The 17,318-nt window shown below is 39.4% G+C and overlaps 1 protein-coding gene across 1 annotated transcript in view; it reads right to left on the bottom strand.

Moving 5' to 3' along the window:
- Window positions 1-17,318, bottom strand: part of NUMB (NUMB endocytic adaptor protein) — a gene marked incomplete in the record, with an annotated part of 721,408 nt that overhangs the window by 266,195 nt on the left and 437,895 nt on the right. Inside the window, 1 exon segment of the mRNA XM_044074208.1 lies at window positions 9,273-9,581. Within this exon segment, the coding sequence (XP_043930143.1) occupies window positions 9,273-9,581 (309 nt within the window).

Below are 17,318 nucleotides of genomic sequence, written 5' to 3'. Positions count from 1 at the left end.
GCAGCTAAATTTAGGAGTCGTCGCACTCCTTTTGGTGGCAAACAGATCAGCTTGCAGAGTGCCTCATGTCTGCAGGACATTTCAGCTCAAGACAAGTACTTCATCTGTGGCTTAGGCTGGCAGAATAAGGCTTGGAACCTCTGGAATGTGAACACTGCTAGGAATATGTAGTGATTTATGGCCTACAGCCTGACCCACATTGATTCCCTTGCGTTGGGATGAGTATGCGTACTACTATATGTATCCCCATCACTTACCTGTTTGTATGGCCTCATTAGAACAGACTCCAATCTCAACAGGTTCTCCAAGACTTGCAAAAATCTAAATGATGCACAGCAACCTCCTACAGCTGATCTAACATCCCTAAGTCAGACACAAACTAAAGTGACTAGGCAAGCATCCAGTGTATGAAAATGCAGTGCAAGTAGCCGATTAAAGCAGACCCGGCTTCCTTCCGGTGTGGTGGGTCAACTCAACCAATACAAGAAGTAGCCAAGTTACAAAACCAACATCAGAAACATCAGAGAATGATGCAGCTATTGGCATGAACGTGTCCACTGCAATACCCTCACATAGAGGTGTTTCAGCTAAATGTGCAATCTGTGGTCTCTGCTAGTCACAAGAGGGGGAAAAGTGCAAATAACTGGTTAATTCTTTGCTGCAACTAAGGCCATGGCCTTGAGCTCCTGGGCCCTTATTCATGAGAAATGACCACCACCAAAGGAAGCAGTCCACTTCTACCCCGATGAAAACAATCATTTGTATTAGTAGCAATATGCTGCAATCAAGACAAGTTACAAATCTTAGCCACTGACAAGGAATTCTTGGAAAGGGCCATAATCAGCTAATCATCCAGGTAAGGGAACATCAGATCCTTTTCCTACAAAGTATCAATCACCACAACCAAAACTTGGTAAAGACACAAGGGATACAAGCAAAGGCCAAAAGACAGCAGTCTATACAGCAAGTAAAACCAGCTTAGTACAAACTACAGGAATCTCATGTGTTGTCCCCCATACAATGTTGCGTCAGTAAGTATTATCACACAGACACCACATAGACCCATACAGGCAACAGCAGCATCAGGAAAATTGAGTGACACCATCTACAGCTTGGTATTTCAAATGCTTGCTAAAACTTGAGAGACACATGATGGGCCAATACTGTCTCATCTTCTTTGGAACAAATCACCACTTCAAGCCCAATATACCACCTGCAGCACCTTACAGATGCAGAGAGAACTGGACTGTGCCTATAACTTCAGAAAAGAATTTTCCAGTAGAGAAGCCTTTAACATTTAACAGACATTGCCCTAGCAGTTTGAAGATATGGTTTCACCATACCACCCCCAATCCCAATTTTCTTCAGATCAGCCTTTTATTGCCTGTACTGGTTACTAGTTTGGACTACTTTAAGTCTGAATAATGCTTAGCCGTCCTTTGCAATCTAGAAGGTCACCTCATCCTTGGGGAATGATCTATTCTGGCTTAGGATGAAGGCCTCATGGAGAAACTCTACAAACCCTTAAAATAAGGAATGCTTTGCCCTTCCTTCTAGCAGCCTCTCTGTAAATTCCAGTGTGTGTCACTTGACAGGATAAGTAGATTAAAAAAAGGGACATCTGGAATATCCCAACAAAGCTCATCACAGCAAGATGACGGTCTTAAAGCCTTTCCAGGTAGACATGTACCAGTAGCTGTAATCTCCTCTGAAGCACCAGTGATTTTAAATGTATTTGCATCAATATGATGCCTCACTAATGATGCTTAGGTCAGTCTTTTCTGAGTACTCCTTGATCCCAGAACTGAAAACCTCAGAAAACTTATCAAATGACTGATCTACCAGGGAGGATTTCAGCTGGGACAAGAAAAATGAACAACCAAAATGCACCACATCCAAGGCAAAAAAAAAAAATCCCTTTTGCTAAATTTTATTACATACTTTTGCTTTCCTGCACCTGCCAGCCATCTCATGTCCCACCATGCCCTTTCATTGTAGTGGGGGCATCATTCAGGCATGTAACAAGGATTTTTTTTTTGTACCAACTCCCATCTTCCCATCCATTCCCCTACATGTACTCCGTGGTACTCAAGGATCAGAAGGTGAGCAGATCTTGGTCAAAATGTGGGAATGTTATTCACTTCCACAAGTGCAGTAACCTTAAGGAAGTCCTGCTCCTCTCTACCGACACTACACATGCAGATGCTTCTTGGCAGTCCTCTGGTCTACACCAGGGATCAGTAACAGCAAGTGAACCATGAAGCAGAAACACACTTACCCTTTCCAGAGGCAGGTAGGAGGGGGTATTACTGGTCTCTATCCCCAGTAACTTGGTGCTTGGGCTTCTACCTGAACTCACATGCTGGCAAGGCTCCATTCCCCTGATATGGAGCCAGATTCTCTTTTTTTTTTTTTGCCCAGTGTGTGTGCAACCTCTTAAGCTGCCCTTCAAAAGACTGAACAAATGCTAAGATCTAAATGCATGGTCTGTGTTATACTTCAAGCAGATGATGCAAGAGTAGGCCCTACTATGCTTACACAGCAGGATATATCACTCAGCAAAGGTCTTGTCAAACTTTTTTAGGGACACACAAGCAGCACCTGGGTGCTTCCAGAATGCAAAAAATGGCATCATTAAGGACTTGCTCTGCAGAAGTGATTGCTCATCTGCCATCTTCTTAAGGTACTTCCTTTTTAATCCATTCCTGGCAAGATGGAAGAGTCACAAAACAGTCTAAATAGATAATTTTCCCGAGGGCTTCCACTAAATGGGTAATTTTAAAAGCATGTTAGATGAGGAGGAAGAGTCCTTATCCATATCAAAGGCAGGTAATCAACGGCAGCCAAAATTTCCCCACCAAAAAGGGTTCCTCCAAAGGAGACTGGGAGAATGCCACTTTGTGTGAGCACCTGATGGAGCCGACTTGTGTCTCTCCTGCATCAGTGGTACAGAGGAGAAAACTGCATGACTGCACAAAATAAAAATACCCCTCAGTGTAATGGGAGGTACATGTCTTCAGTAACACTATTAGGAAACATAATGACACAGATCCCTGCACTGGCATCAAAGTGATTATAATTATACACAAAAAGTATTTAATATGCTCTATTAGCCTGGTTATATTCCACTATGTGATAAGTCATGGGAGTGACTGAAGCCCTAAAAGGAATAAGATCTGCCTCTATCACCAGGGACCCTTTGGCCTATGCCAAGTCTTTTGTTGGGAACTACTGGGACCAGGTGAAGGCAAATGACCAATGTGCACCCCCCCCCAATCACAGGTTCTAATTTTAAATCATCCCATGAAGACAGCAGTGTCCACATGAGATTGCCAATTGTCTGTTTGGAACTCAATCTATCTATCTTGCTCCCAACAGCAGGTGCTGGTTAATGATGCTCCACTCCGTCCTCTTCAATTAACTGAGGACTAGGTGAGGGTTTGAATATTCGCTTGAAGGTAAACAACCCAGATAGGGCTTTGAATCCACCAATACAGTCTGGCAGAGGCTTTGATCATATTCTGGCCTTTTACTCCATCTCCATAGCTTCTGATTAAGATTACATAAAGGAGACTCTGGCCAGCTGTTATGAGGTAGTTTCTCATGTTACAGTCATACTGAAACCAGAATGAAATTATAACATATAAAACAGACCTCAGTGTCATGAAACATGCTACCATACAAAAAAAAAATAGCCACTGATCTTAGCAAACATACCTCAATGTACTCTAATTCTACTAGACAACTGGTCAATACTACTGCCCCAAGAACTGTAAATCCATTGGGCTCTACACTCAACTAAAAAACAACATTCCTGGGTACCATATCAAAGTCCCTCAGCTTTCACAAACACAGTGAACACTCTACCAGTAAGTTTCTTCAGCAACTCAAGTTGCATATAACATCTCACAAATGCTTACTTTTAAGGATAGATGGACTATAGCCATAAATGTGTTAATCTCAAAAACATAATATTCCTCATCAGTTACTGCCACTTTGCACACAACAGTAATACAAACAGAAAATCAAATTCAAAGATTTTATTAACCTATCATTTGCCAATGAACACAATTGCATTTCACCAGAAAGGGCAAAATGGTTAGCAATTCCTGTCATACTAAGTCACTTACTATATACACAAACTACTTAATAGCAAATTTTGTCAACATCTAGCTAATAAACTGCCAAAATCACCACTCTCTAAAATAAAGCCATCAACTTAACTAGACTTCCTGTTTCACTGTTTATGAGAAATATTTTCAAACTGGTCCCTGCCTCATGTATAAAACTGTTGATCAGATCAATTGATAGTCTCATAATTTTGGGGGGAACACCAAACAAAATACAAATGTTCCCATGTCATACAAATGTTCCTGTGTCATAGATCCTGGTTAAATTGCTCACTAGATTTACTCTAACACTGCTTTACTGCTCATCTTCATTATTGTGTACAACTGATACAAGGTTGACATTATATAATTATATACATTTTATATTAGGTTATAATTGATTTCCAATTGAAACACTTACTGCATGCACACATACTGTACTTTTTTGGGGGTGGTTATAATTAAAAATATTAAACATATTAAAATATTAAATATTAAAAATGTTATAAATACTGCTTGTATTTGAAGTTACTCTAATAGAGCTATTTCCTAAAAGGGTCTAGCATATCATTTTTTTTGTCTTGTAAACCATGAACAGTGGTTTTACGCATTAATATTCTATTTACAGACCTATTAACTTCATCGTGTAGCCTGGATTTTGGCTGAAAAATGTCCTGTACAGACCACTCACATAGTTAAACTAAATTCAAACACAAGCAAGTCTTGTTACAGCCCTGATTCATAATTTAACACAAAAGCGTTCTCTTGGCTTATGCAGGAACTCAACTAGTAAGTAATTCAGACCAGGAAGAAAGTACAGTTGTATAGCTAACCTAACATAGCAGTAGATGTTGGAAGAGATCACTGCTGTAGTATTTCTTGCATCTAGGACTTCAACAGGTGTCCTGTCCATCCAGTCATCAAAAGCTCAGAAGCTTTCCCCCTGGTGCACAGTGTATAGTCACCCTGCAGCACAGCTAATGTACTAGTATAAATGGGAATATATGCCTGCAGCATCTTCAGAACCTTGCTTGTCTCAAAATATAGGTTTCTGTAGGAGAAGAAAAAAGTAAAGAATAAGGACTCATGCCAGAGTCATAGGCAGATCCCTGAGTACTGGGTGGAACTGGAGGATCTGCAGTAGAGATTGGGAAGGGGGTGAGACATTCCTATCCTCAGTTTGAAGCTAAGCATTTCACCTCATGCTTAACTAAGTGGGGGGCATGGGGGAAGAAACAGTAATCCTCACAGATAGACCTGTGTTGGCAGTGAGAAGAGAAAATGAAGGGCACCTATCTAGATGGAGGTAGGTGGAAAGATAGTAATGCATTCAAATATGTGCTATTACAATAGGTTGCCTACAAAAAAATTACTATGCTCTTCATTACATTACTGTTGCAGTATTCCTTACATCTTGGATGACTACCAGAGCTTAAGCAAACTGGGTGGTACAAAGAGAGAGAGGTGAACATCGCTAAGAAAACTCTGCAGGACTACTCTGGCACACCCAGCCCTGGCTCTGGACTGAGCCTTGACTTTTAATATTTGGTAAATGTGTGTACAAATGACAAAGTAGCAGCTTCCAAATTAGAGTAGGAGTCTGCATGCAGACCCCAGTAGTGGAAGCAGCCCTGGTACTGTGGACCCAAACCGTGTCTGCCAGCTGTTTCCCTTTGCTGGTACAGCATAAAAAGATACAGACAACCACTTGATTAGTTGCTTTGACAGTAGTAGTAGTAGTAGTACAAATGAACGAATCAGTCTTTCTGAAATCATTTGCTCTGTCTAGGTAAAATCTCGGATGTCTATACACATCTAGTGTGCAGGATTCTTTCCTTCATATTCTCTTGGTGGGAAAAGCAGAGTAGTTGAATGGAATGGCTTAAGACAAACTCTGATACTGTCTTAGGTATGAAGGAAAGTTATGTCCTGAGACTCAGTATGTCTTTGTGGAAAGCCAAGTAAGGTAGGGTGCATATATGCTGGAAGTTCTGCAATCCTCCGGCCAGAGGCAACTGACACTATCAAAGCTGCCATTTATGTCAGGAACTTCTCAGGAGAGGAGGCTGGCAGTCTAAAGGGAGCTTAAGCTGGCCTTTTCCAAGACAGTTTAGGTCACAAAGGGGTCTACAAGATCCCTTTGAGAAACTAATTTACTGGGAGTTGTCTTGTTGCAGGAGGTCCCAAGGTAAGACTGAGGGACAACATACAAATGTATCATAATGGAGATGCAAGTCAGGCTCACTTTCAGAAGCCCACTTTTTCTTAGACCTTCAATGGAGGTGGAGGGACAGGCTGATAACATGAATAAGTGTGCCAAGTGTGTCTAGGTAAAAGACCAGAGCATGCATACCACTTCTGAGAGTTTTGGAGGCAAACAGTTGGCAAATGTCATAATTCCTGACATGTTCTACAACAAAGAAAAAATACAGTTATAGTATGGCAGTCTTTAAAAGGAATTTGACTACCATACCTACACCTTTCCTTTTTCCAGACAGTTATAAAAAGGTAGCAAAATGAAACTCTCAAAGCAATCAAAAACATACAATAAAGGAAGGAAAGAAAGAATAAAAAAAGAATCCCAATAAAGTACTTGACTTATTTGCCTGACCTCCACTGCATCAAAATGGATACAAAAGACTACTAAGCAACACTGAAGAATGAAATGCCTGCATACATTTACTGTGACAAAGATCTGGAGATGGCACAGGCATATTATCCCCTTTTACACTAGACACTGCAGCACAATGGCCATAAGCAGTGCTGGAGAAGGCTCCTGAGCTCTTGAAGACTGGCTGAATGGATGGTGAAATCTAGCAATGAAGTCCCACATGCAAGAAGCCCTACAACAGTGATCTATCTGAATTGTAAGAGGGAGTAAAATGAACTGGGAAGCATGAAGTCACACTCACCGCTGTAAATGAGCACAGGGATGACACAGTATGTGTCATGGGAAGTATGCATGCTCCTGGGCATGGGAGATAAACAGCTTATAAGATCACTAAGGATATTAAAGCACTTACCCACTGCAGATATGCACAGGGCCTGGCTGAATATATGTTCCTCTGAGACTTTCTTTGTATGCAATGCAATTTAAACAAATGCGATAAACCAGATGCTTCCCTGCACATTACAGGTTTGCCATGTAGGACTATACAAATCTAATTTGAAGTTGAAGTATTTAAGTGACATATTTGGTTACTAGATTTGAGGAATACTAAACTCCCGTCTAAAGACTGGACACAAGTAATGGAACCATTGCTAAGGCCAAGAGCCGTTTTGGGTTGTGCTGAATTTATTAAAGCTTCCACTAACCAGTTCTGTTTCTTCCCTTCTAGATTGTTTTGTGAAAGTGCTACTCTTGCCTTCTACAACAGTGGGATATTCTTAACTTTGCAATTCAGCCACAGTGAAGTAGCATGAACAGAAGCCCTAACTCCTTTGATGGAATACACATCAAGGCAGGACGATCCATGCATATCAGAGGCATTCTGTAAGGAAAGTGCCTTCAAACTACACTACTTTTTTAAAGGAGTACACTGGTCATCTGCTGCTTTCAGTAGAAGGAATTCAAACATATCAGTTGAGCCTTCGGTTGATTTTACATATTTAGTTACTTCATTTATTAATACACTGCTCCTGACACCAAGGAGTCTCATTCTGTTGTCTCAGAGAAAAGCAACATACCCTTGCCACACACATTAAAGAGAAGACAGGAAGTTCAGCTCCATACTACTGAAGCAAGATGATTACCCATAAATAAAATCAGATTTTCCTTTAGAAAAAAAATCATTTGATGAGTCGGCTAGCTACTACAGGATACTCCATATTAGTGATGGTCTCCTTTAAAGGAGCATCACTTTGATTTTTTTTACATAACTTCCCATTGACAATGGTGTAAAGGGCACTAAACTGTCCCGCTAAGCCATCTAGCCGACAATGGGAGAAGCCACCATAAAGCTATACAAGATGACTAATGCCTGAATGCAGCTGAAGGAATAGAAAGATTCTGGAGATCATGCAGTACACTTGGATCTGAGGGTTACATAACACTAGATAACCTCCACAAAAGGGAATGTGTGTTAAGGGTGTAAAATATCCATTTTAAACAAAAGCAAGAAGTGTACTTCAACACTTTGGGTAGATAATGTAGAACAGTATATCCTGCTCATCCATACACAAGAAAATTAGCCTTGTCCATACTGAAACAATATGAAATCCACCTACTGTAGTAACAGCCACACTACTGGAAAACATGTTCTGCTCTTATGGTGGCAGACATCTGGTGAGAAGTGAGACAGGGCAGCTCATCAAGAAAATAGCAACTTGAAAATGAATGAACAAAAATACATAATTAAATAATGTAGAGTAGTGGGTCACTTATGTATGGCTCACACTTAATATCTAGAGGCAGTGTAGCAAACCATGGGAACGAGTCCACAGACTCGCACCTTTCTTGGCAAAATACAATAATGAAAAACTGAGATGGTTCTTTGCATTGCTGAATTAAATCCAAACAACTGGAATTGGAAATGCCTGAGAAATGGGCCTCAGTCACATACTAAATTAAATCCCATTCTCAAATGCATCATAACATACAAGCTTTACTGGACTTTTTTCATCTGATACTGGCAACGTAATTGGTACAGCTATTACTGAACAGGTTTGCTCATATTCCTGAACATGACTTCCTCTAAATTCTCTTTCACATTGTGCAGTTTTGAGCAAGTCATTTAACCATAAAGGGACCCCCAAACTTTATTTTACTTTTACTTTGTTGACAAGCTAGCCCCACCAGGCCACTGACCTCTTTCCTGAGCAAGACCCAAGGTATCATCATTCTGACTAGGATAAATTTAACCAGAATACCAGGGGAATAAGTGCAGCGGGACCCACCAATTCAAGCAAATGGGGGCCACAGTTTAATGTCTCAAAGGATGGATCACCCATGAAAAACAGCAGCTGTGTTTAGTGGGTCTTATGCAGCCAATAAAGGCATTTCAAAACTCATAACAAATTTCAAAAAACTTTAGGAAAATTTAAAGGATATAGGTGCTGATTACAGTAAAAGTGGGTATAGCTTTGATCAGCAACAGCTCAGCAGATTAGTAAAAACAGTATAATACTATTAAACTTCCTAGACATGCACAATAGAGTCCTCACCAGCATTTTTCACTGGGAAGTCCGTCTTTCTCTGCACAGTTGAAGGAAGCTCATTGATTCGCAATGACAGCTGACGTTTGAACGGAGACATCTTCTGGCTGAGTGCAGGAAAGCCTCGGAAAGATCCTTGTCTGGCCAGCTGCTCTATTGGGGCATGTCTTCGAGGTATTGCATGGGGGTATGCTTCCTTGTTATCTGCATATTCTGTAGCAGTGGGTGAGGTTGGTGAGGGAGCAGTTGGAACTCCAGGGCTGACCACAGCAACAGCAACAGCAGCAGCAACAGTAGCAGTTTTTGTATCTGGTTCACCTGCAGAGACACAAATTATATTTATTTTTAGTTTACCACCAATACTTGATGCTATAGGTGTCTGACTGCAATTCATTTGGGTTATGTTACAACATAAAATCACAGTTGATAAACTACGGCCTTGCATACATGAACTGAACTTTATTTCTATAACTCACATCTGCACATCTAATGCTCATAATAAGCCTCTTCTTTATGGCACTGACTCCACTTCAAACTGTGCCTGGGTACCACTCCAGAAAAACTACTCCCATGTTAATCATTTCTTCCAGTGATTCAGCAGCTAGATAAGTCCTCTTTTCTGGTAGTTCCAAGTCCAGGACTCTAACTGTTGGTGTAACACATACATCATCTCACTCAACCACCAAGTTCAACATCACAATCCCACAACTGACTTGTAAGCAAAGAATCCATGAGCAAGTGCTCAGTTCCCACAATACATTACCTGAGGAGCAAGTCCTACTTGTGTACATTTTTTTTTCTTAAAATACTTCCTTATAATTTTAGTCTGTTCCACAGGTGCTAATTTCACATAGTTCTGTCCTCCAATCCAACAGTGTGCCCTTGTCTCCAGAGTCTATCATGCACTACAGGGTGAAGGACTCTCGGTCATCAGCAAGCTACTTTATGTTTGAGAAAGGCCATTTGTTGATTCTCCCAGGATACATACGTACGTGTGTGTGTGTGTGTGTGTGTGTGTGTGCGTGTATATACACACAAACAAGTATGAGAACTGAGACAAAGTCACAATAGTTTAAAATTTAAACAATGATTAACACAAAGAAATAGCGAACTCCAACACTCACTGTTACACCATTAAAATGTTTCTGGGGGAAGACGAAGCACCCCTTACATACTTGCTACTTGCATATACTGACTCTAAGATTACAATACCACTGAGAAGAGATAATATACTTAGAGATAAATGCAATCTCATTCTTAACATGCACCCCCCCCCCAACATTCTCCGCAATTGGCTCCATAACAAGTTTTGTAACTGCATTCTTTGCCACCACTCAGTCTGGTTTAAACTGGCAAACTTACAACATTCTCAAGACACATCAGGCTACAGTAATACAGCTGGTAGCAAGTGGTGCAGGAAGTCAGTCAACATATGCTGTGATACAGCTTCATCAGTTACTTTCAAAGGCAACCACACCATTAGTCATCCATTGTCACAAAACAGCTAAATAAACTGCAATTGATTTAAGCAATCATTCAAGTTCCAAATAATAAGATGGACTTTACTGCACATCACCAGAATGTAGCACAAAACGCAAACTATATTACAACAGACTAGTAACTCTTGTCCTCAGTCTTAAAACTGTTTCGGTAAAATATGAATTTATGAACATAAAAGCTGACATGGATATCCCAGATGAAATTTATTTAGGACCTCTGAAGTAAAATCATCCCAAGTCTTACAAGCAGAATCTAAGCTAGAATCATTGGTAAAGGTGTGTACTGCAAACAAATTGGCTGCTTCACAGATAGCCAAGCAAAAGAAGCAACAGCAATAAAAGAACGAGTCATGACAAATTTTTGAACAGAGTTGTCTACTGAACCATAACAGAATTCTCTACAAACAGGAATCCACTTTGAAATTATCTGTTTTCTAAAAATCCCCCAACTAATTAAAGGCAAAACAATCAATCAACCTCCGTGCAGGAACGCTGACTGCCTTACTCGACAGTCACACACTAATGCGGTAAGCACTAGCAGCCCAGCCTCTTCGGCTCAAAAGAAAGTTACAAAACACTGACTCCACACTTCCCAACGAATGTAGGACAAGCAACTGCTTCAATATTAGTTAGGCAACGAAACTCTCATGACATCCAAACGTAGAGTAAAAAACAATGGCTCCCACTCTTTTTTAAAAAGGAACGTTCTTTATTCACTGTGATTCAACAACAGCGCTTTCACCCTGAAAAGGGCTTCCTCAGACTGTACAATAAATTTAGGTAGGAACAGCCTTTATATAGACTACGTGCTTCATTGGATAATTTTCATTTACGTAGGTGAAAATCATTTAATCTAACTAACCGGCAGTTAAACAGCTTGCATCCTTTACTTAATTTTTTATGTCTGTAAAGGATCTGGTTAATATTTCATATACAGCTTATATAATTATTACAATTACTGTAATTATTATACAGTTTTTAAACTATCTGCCAGTAATAACATTTATTCTTTACAAATGATGGTGCTTTCACGTACCAATAGATGGCGCTAATCATTCATTTAATGTACTCATACCTTCAGTTTATACTAAGACTTACAGTGAATATAAATGTATGTTGTATATACTATGAAATAGCAGCATGTGTATATAACAATAAAACTCACATAAAATCACCTTTAATTTATAGGTAGACATCTAAAATCATAAAATAATAAGAATATATATGACCTAATGATATTACTTAATTCAACAGTTTATTACACCTTTCCACAGGCATATAGATTTTTATTAACAAGTCGCTGTTTACATCTACTATGAAACCTAAAAACTATTTACTAAAAGCTATTTACTAAAAACTATTTGTGTGATACCTAGTATGTCTTCAGTTCATTGATCATGTTCACTGATGGTAGGATTTCGATTATAAAAGTGTTTCAGTGTTTTAACCTTCTTTTTTTCAAGAAAGGTTGTAAGCTTATTTTATCATTTAAGCCAGGGGGGTGATCTGACCTACACCTTATTATCCATTTAGTTTCTTGTTCTAGGGTATAATTCTCAAGATCTCCTCCTCTTATAGTACTAGTTATTGTTTGTATCACAAAAAAACTAAATGTATGTGTATTTCCTTTTATTTTATTGTGCTTGGCCAGTGCATTTTTCTCATCTCCTATTCTTATCCCATAAGTGTGTTCCCTGATGCGCTCTCTTAGTTGTCGAATAACTAGTACTATAAGAGGAGGAGATCTTGAGAATTATACCCTAGAACAAGAAACTAAATGGATAATAAGGTGTAGGTCAGATCACCCCCCTGGCTTAAATGATAAAATAAGCTTACAACCTTTCTTGAAAAAAAGAAGGTTAAAACACTGAAACACTTTTATAATCGAAATCCTACCATCAGTGAACATGATCAATGAACTGAAGACATACTAGGTATCACACAAATAGTTTTTAGTAAATAGCTTTTAGTAAATAGTTTTTAGGTTTCATAGTAGATGTAAACAGCGACTTGTTAATAAAAATCTATATGCCTGTGGAAAGGTGTAATAAACTGTTGAATTAAGTAATATCATTAGGTCATATATATTCTTATTATTTTATGATTTTAGATGTCTACCTATAAATTAAAGGTGATTTTATGTGAGTTTTATTGTTATATACACATGCTGCTATTTCATAGTATATACAACATACATTTATATTCACTGTAAGTCTTAGTATAAATTGAAGGTATGAGTACATTAAATGAATGATTAGCGCCATCTATTGGTACGTGAAAGCACCATCATTTGTAAAGAATAAATGTTATTACTGGCAGATAGTTTAAAAACTGTATAATAATTACAGTAATTGTAATAATTATATAAGCTGTATATGAAATATTAACCAGATCCTTTACAGACATAAAAAATTAAGTAAAGGATGCAAGCTGTTTAACTGCCGGTTAGTTAGATTAAATGATTTTCACCTACGTAAATGAAAATTATCCAATGAAGCACGTAGTCTATATAAAGGCTGTTCCTACCTAAATTTATTGTACAGTCTGAGGAAGCCCTTTTCAGGGTGAAAGCGCTAACTGTTGTTGAATCACAGTGAATAAAGAACGTTCCTTTTTAAAAAAGAGTGGGAGCCATTGTTTTTTATTCTACGTTTGGATGTCATGAGAGTTTCGTTGCCTAACTAATATTGAAGCAGTTGCTTGTCCTACATTCGTTGGGAAGTGTGGAGTCAGTGTTTTGTAACTTTCTTTTGAGCCGAAGAGGCTGGGCTGCTAGTGCTTACCGCATTAGTGTGTGACTGTCGAGTAAGGCAGTCAGCGTTCCTGCACGGAGGTTGGTTGTTGTATTAAAATTTTTACAGCAGGAACGCGCTCTCTAGTGGAACGCCTTTATAGATTTGACTGAAGCAAAACAATCAATGTTGATTTAACTTCTTAAATGTGTCAGCTCTTAAAATATTAGCAAACAGAATACACCATCTTAACAGCTACTTCATTGATTCTGCACACAAGACAAAAAGCAATGCTTTACTATTTGATTCAAGGCACCGTCAGTCATTACTTTATTAAGAGCTTGGACCAAATGCCACTGCATCCTTCTCAAACCTCACATACAGATCAGCATACACAAGGGCCTGCAACTCCAAAACTCTACCAGCTAAGGTGACAGCTACTAAGAAAATGGTTTTCTAAGACAAGAACTGTAAAGGAAGTAGAGCGGAATAGAGAGAACAAAAGAACAGACAGCAAACAGTACAAGTGGGAACACAGGCTGCTAAATGTGCTTTAGCATGGGTAACCTTAATTTTAGAAGAGGTAATGCCTGTAGGTGTGGCCATTAATTTGGGGCAACTGCTCCCATCTTGAGGGATGAATTTCATTTGTTGAAAATTATACATTTTTGTGCATTAGATCCAAGTTAAAAGGGTTGGGAGGTTTTGACAATTTATTAAATTTTTTGAGTGTTGTCACTGAAGCAAAAAGTCTTGAAAAATGTGACAGATTCACATGGAGATAAGAAGCAACTGCCTAACAGATCAGCCTGTAAAACAGAGTAAGCACGTAAAGCCAAAAGTTGGAAATACGTATTCAGAACTGTCATGTATAACAGGTGGGTGCAACAGCTTTCTATCATAATGGCTACTCTCTCCATATTATCATGAAATGTAAATGGCCTTGCAGGTACAGACAAAAAGCAAAGATTACTGAATATTACGAAACATACGGGGCAAATAGTATTAATGCAGGACACACATTTGGATAGAATGAGCATGTGAAGTTAAACATGGTTTCAGGAAGGGCAAAGATAAAAGCAGAATAAAGGAAGGGGGAGTAATGCTGATTACTAGAGGGGCTTCAATAGTGATATAAATTTCTAAATCTTACTTTGTTTTAAGCTGGGCATTCAGCTTACTGCTCACGGAGGAAGTATGGCCAAACATCCACATAGATGCCTCACAAATGGCCTGTAAAGACATTTTTTAAAGAAAATTACTGTGTTTCAACTTCTACTCTGGTGGAATGTATTGTGACAGCAGCTCCCCAAGGTCTTGTACTCACTGCAGATGGCAACAAAGGCATTCAGACATTTGGGAACTATCTTACTTGGAGACTGGCCTACACAAACTGATGGGCACAAAGCATGCATGAAATACAAAGCTGACTATTTACTTGATTATTCTTAGTCATGGGAATTTAATGTCTGACATGCCTTCAAACATCAAACAACTACAATATTTCCCTTTATTTTGGGGGTGGACTAAGCAAAATGTGGGAAGCTGACTTACTGGTTGATTGCCATCCCAAAAACTTATTCAACCATAAAGAAGGGAGTGAATGAAGTTTTACTGTATCTTTGCAGAAGAATGTCTAATGCTCCCAGCACACAAGTGCTTGCAGCTCTGAGACACTATGCACTGACTGCTGCCACTAACAACAGCTTCTGGGACAGTAATTAAAGTGTCACTTGAGCGCCTGGCCCAAAATAAGTCAATGTTAGCTCCTCAGTTACAAGCTTCAGAATCCATGTGAAGGCAAAAGTCTACTGGAAGATCTGAGGTGCACATCTCCCTTCAAGAATTGCTTAGGGAATGGGATGCAATGGAGGAGTCCCATTTGTAAACACGAAGAACTGACTGAGATGAGCATTTCTAGGCATAAGAAAGGCAATTTGCCAAATGGTACAACAAGGTTCTTTACACCCTGGGGAAAAAAAAAATCTTATTAAATGCGCACTAATGAGAAAATTATTTCCATTTAATACAGTAAGACATTCTAGTCCTAGATTTTCTAATCTCTTGTAAGATGATCATCTCATCTAAAAGCTTAATCCTCAACAAATTAGGCTGAAATATCTATATTAGTCTCAGGCTCTTTAGGTATGGACGCACCAGGCGAACACAATGCTGTGGGGTAGAATGAGACCTCCATTACCATATGCACAATCTGGGAGAACCATGACTGCCTAGGGGCAAAATGGGCCAACAGCTTGACCTAGTCCATCCCGTCAGATTTGAGCCTCATTAAGCACTCATTACAGCATTTTTCATAAAAAGCTTTACTGGTAAACTTACCCATAGAATGGTGCCTTAGTATGTGGTGTGATTGCAGTGGCGACCAGCATTGTAAATTCTGCACCAGGATTTGTGTTTCAGTACTTTTACCGATGTTTTACTCAAGTTTTGCTGTTGGAACCATCTGTTTATCATTTACCTGGTAAAAATTGCATTTCAGTGCCATTTTACTTTGTTGTTTTTTCCCCTGGGAGTTGTGTCTGCCCCAGCCCCCACTGAGACATTAAGTTAAAGTTTTTGAAATTCTAATAGGACTACAGCTCCAACATTGGATCCTTCTCTAAGTATGCTTCTTGCAGCTTGAATTTTCCCCAACCTTCCTGCCCTTTCACTGTTGTGGTTTTAAAAGGCTGTCTTCTTTGGCTTCTGCCCCTTATGGTAATCTGACTTCCAAAGTCCGCCCCTCCTCTCTTTCACTGCTCTGTAAAGATGCAAATCCCTAGACAGTATTTTTTTCTATAAAACTCCCCTTAGAACTGAAACCTGCTAATGTGGCTAAAACAAAGTTATTGCATGGAGCCAAGTTTAGAGCAGCTAGGTTCTCATTAAACAGCACTGCTATCAAATTTTAGCACAATCTAACCTAGTCTAGTGCCAAACCACAGAAACCACCCAAGGAGTCCTCTGTACAACCTAGTACACAGCCTACAATAATGGGGACAACATGGATATGCAATTTTCAAACGTCTCCATAGCCAGTATGGTAGATATGAGCATCTTGAGACCATGTAGCAATCGTCTTATGTTCATACACAATTGACTCCTTAAAACACAGTATGTGGGAGATGCGCATGCAAACAATTTCACTGGAAGCAAGAATCTTGCATACAAACATTGTCAAGAACACACACACTACAACCACCACAGTGTCCACCACACACACAGACCAACTTATGCTGTGACACTAAAAAGCAATCTTCCCAAACCTCAAAGACTTCCAAAGCCTATAAATGACAATACTTATCCTCACCACCAATCTCTAAAGCACTCACCAAAAGCAACAGCAAATGTCACACAAATGACTACATGCAGTGGAGTCCCAAGAGCAAAGCAGATAAGGCAAGAAAACACATTAACCAGGACTCTTGTCAAAAGGGACTCCTTTGTACAACACACAGATGCCCCACTCAAGACTGAAAAAGAAGGTAACTTATTTATCTGGAGCCAGGCTCCATCAGGTTACTCATGCACTCAAGTCACTACACCACAGGTACCAATCTGATTCTCTCATAGCCCATATGGTCATTAATGACCAAAGGCATACCTTCCCTAGACTATATAGAGAGAGACTATTGATCTCTCGGAATGTATCTTTCAGGCAAGTTTGTGTCTTCCACTAAGCAGCATTATACCTTCACCAAGAATAATGCCACAGTACAAACAAAAGATGACCGACTTCAATAATTGGCTTTGTTTTTAGCATCTACCCAGGGGGTTAAATATTTGTCAGAGCAGGAAGACGTGGTTAATATACGATGTTACTT

The sequence above is a fragment of the Protopterus annectens genome, chromosome 6.part0 (assembly GCF_019279795.1).
Source record: "Protopterus annectens isolate FY-2018-M chromosome 6.part0, PAN1.0, whole genome shotgun sequence".
Taxonomy (NCBI): domain Eukaryota; kingdom Metazoa; phylum Chordata; order Ceratodontiformes; family Protopteridae; genus Protopterus; species Protopterus annectens.
This window is presented reverse-complemented; position numbering and strand designations above follow the sequence as displayed.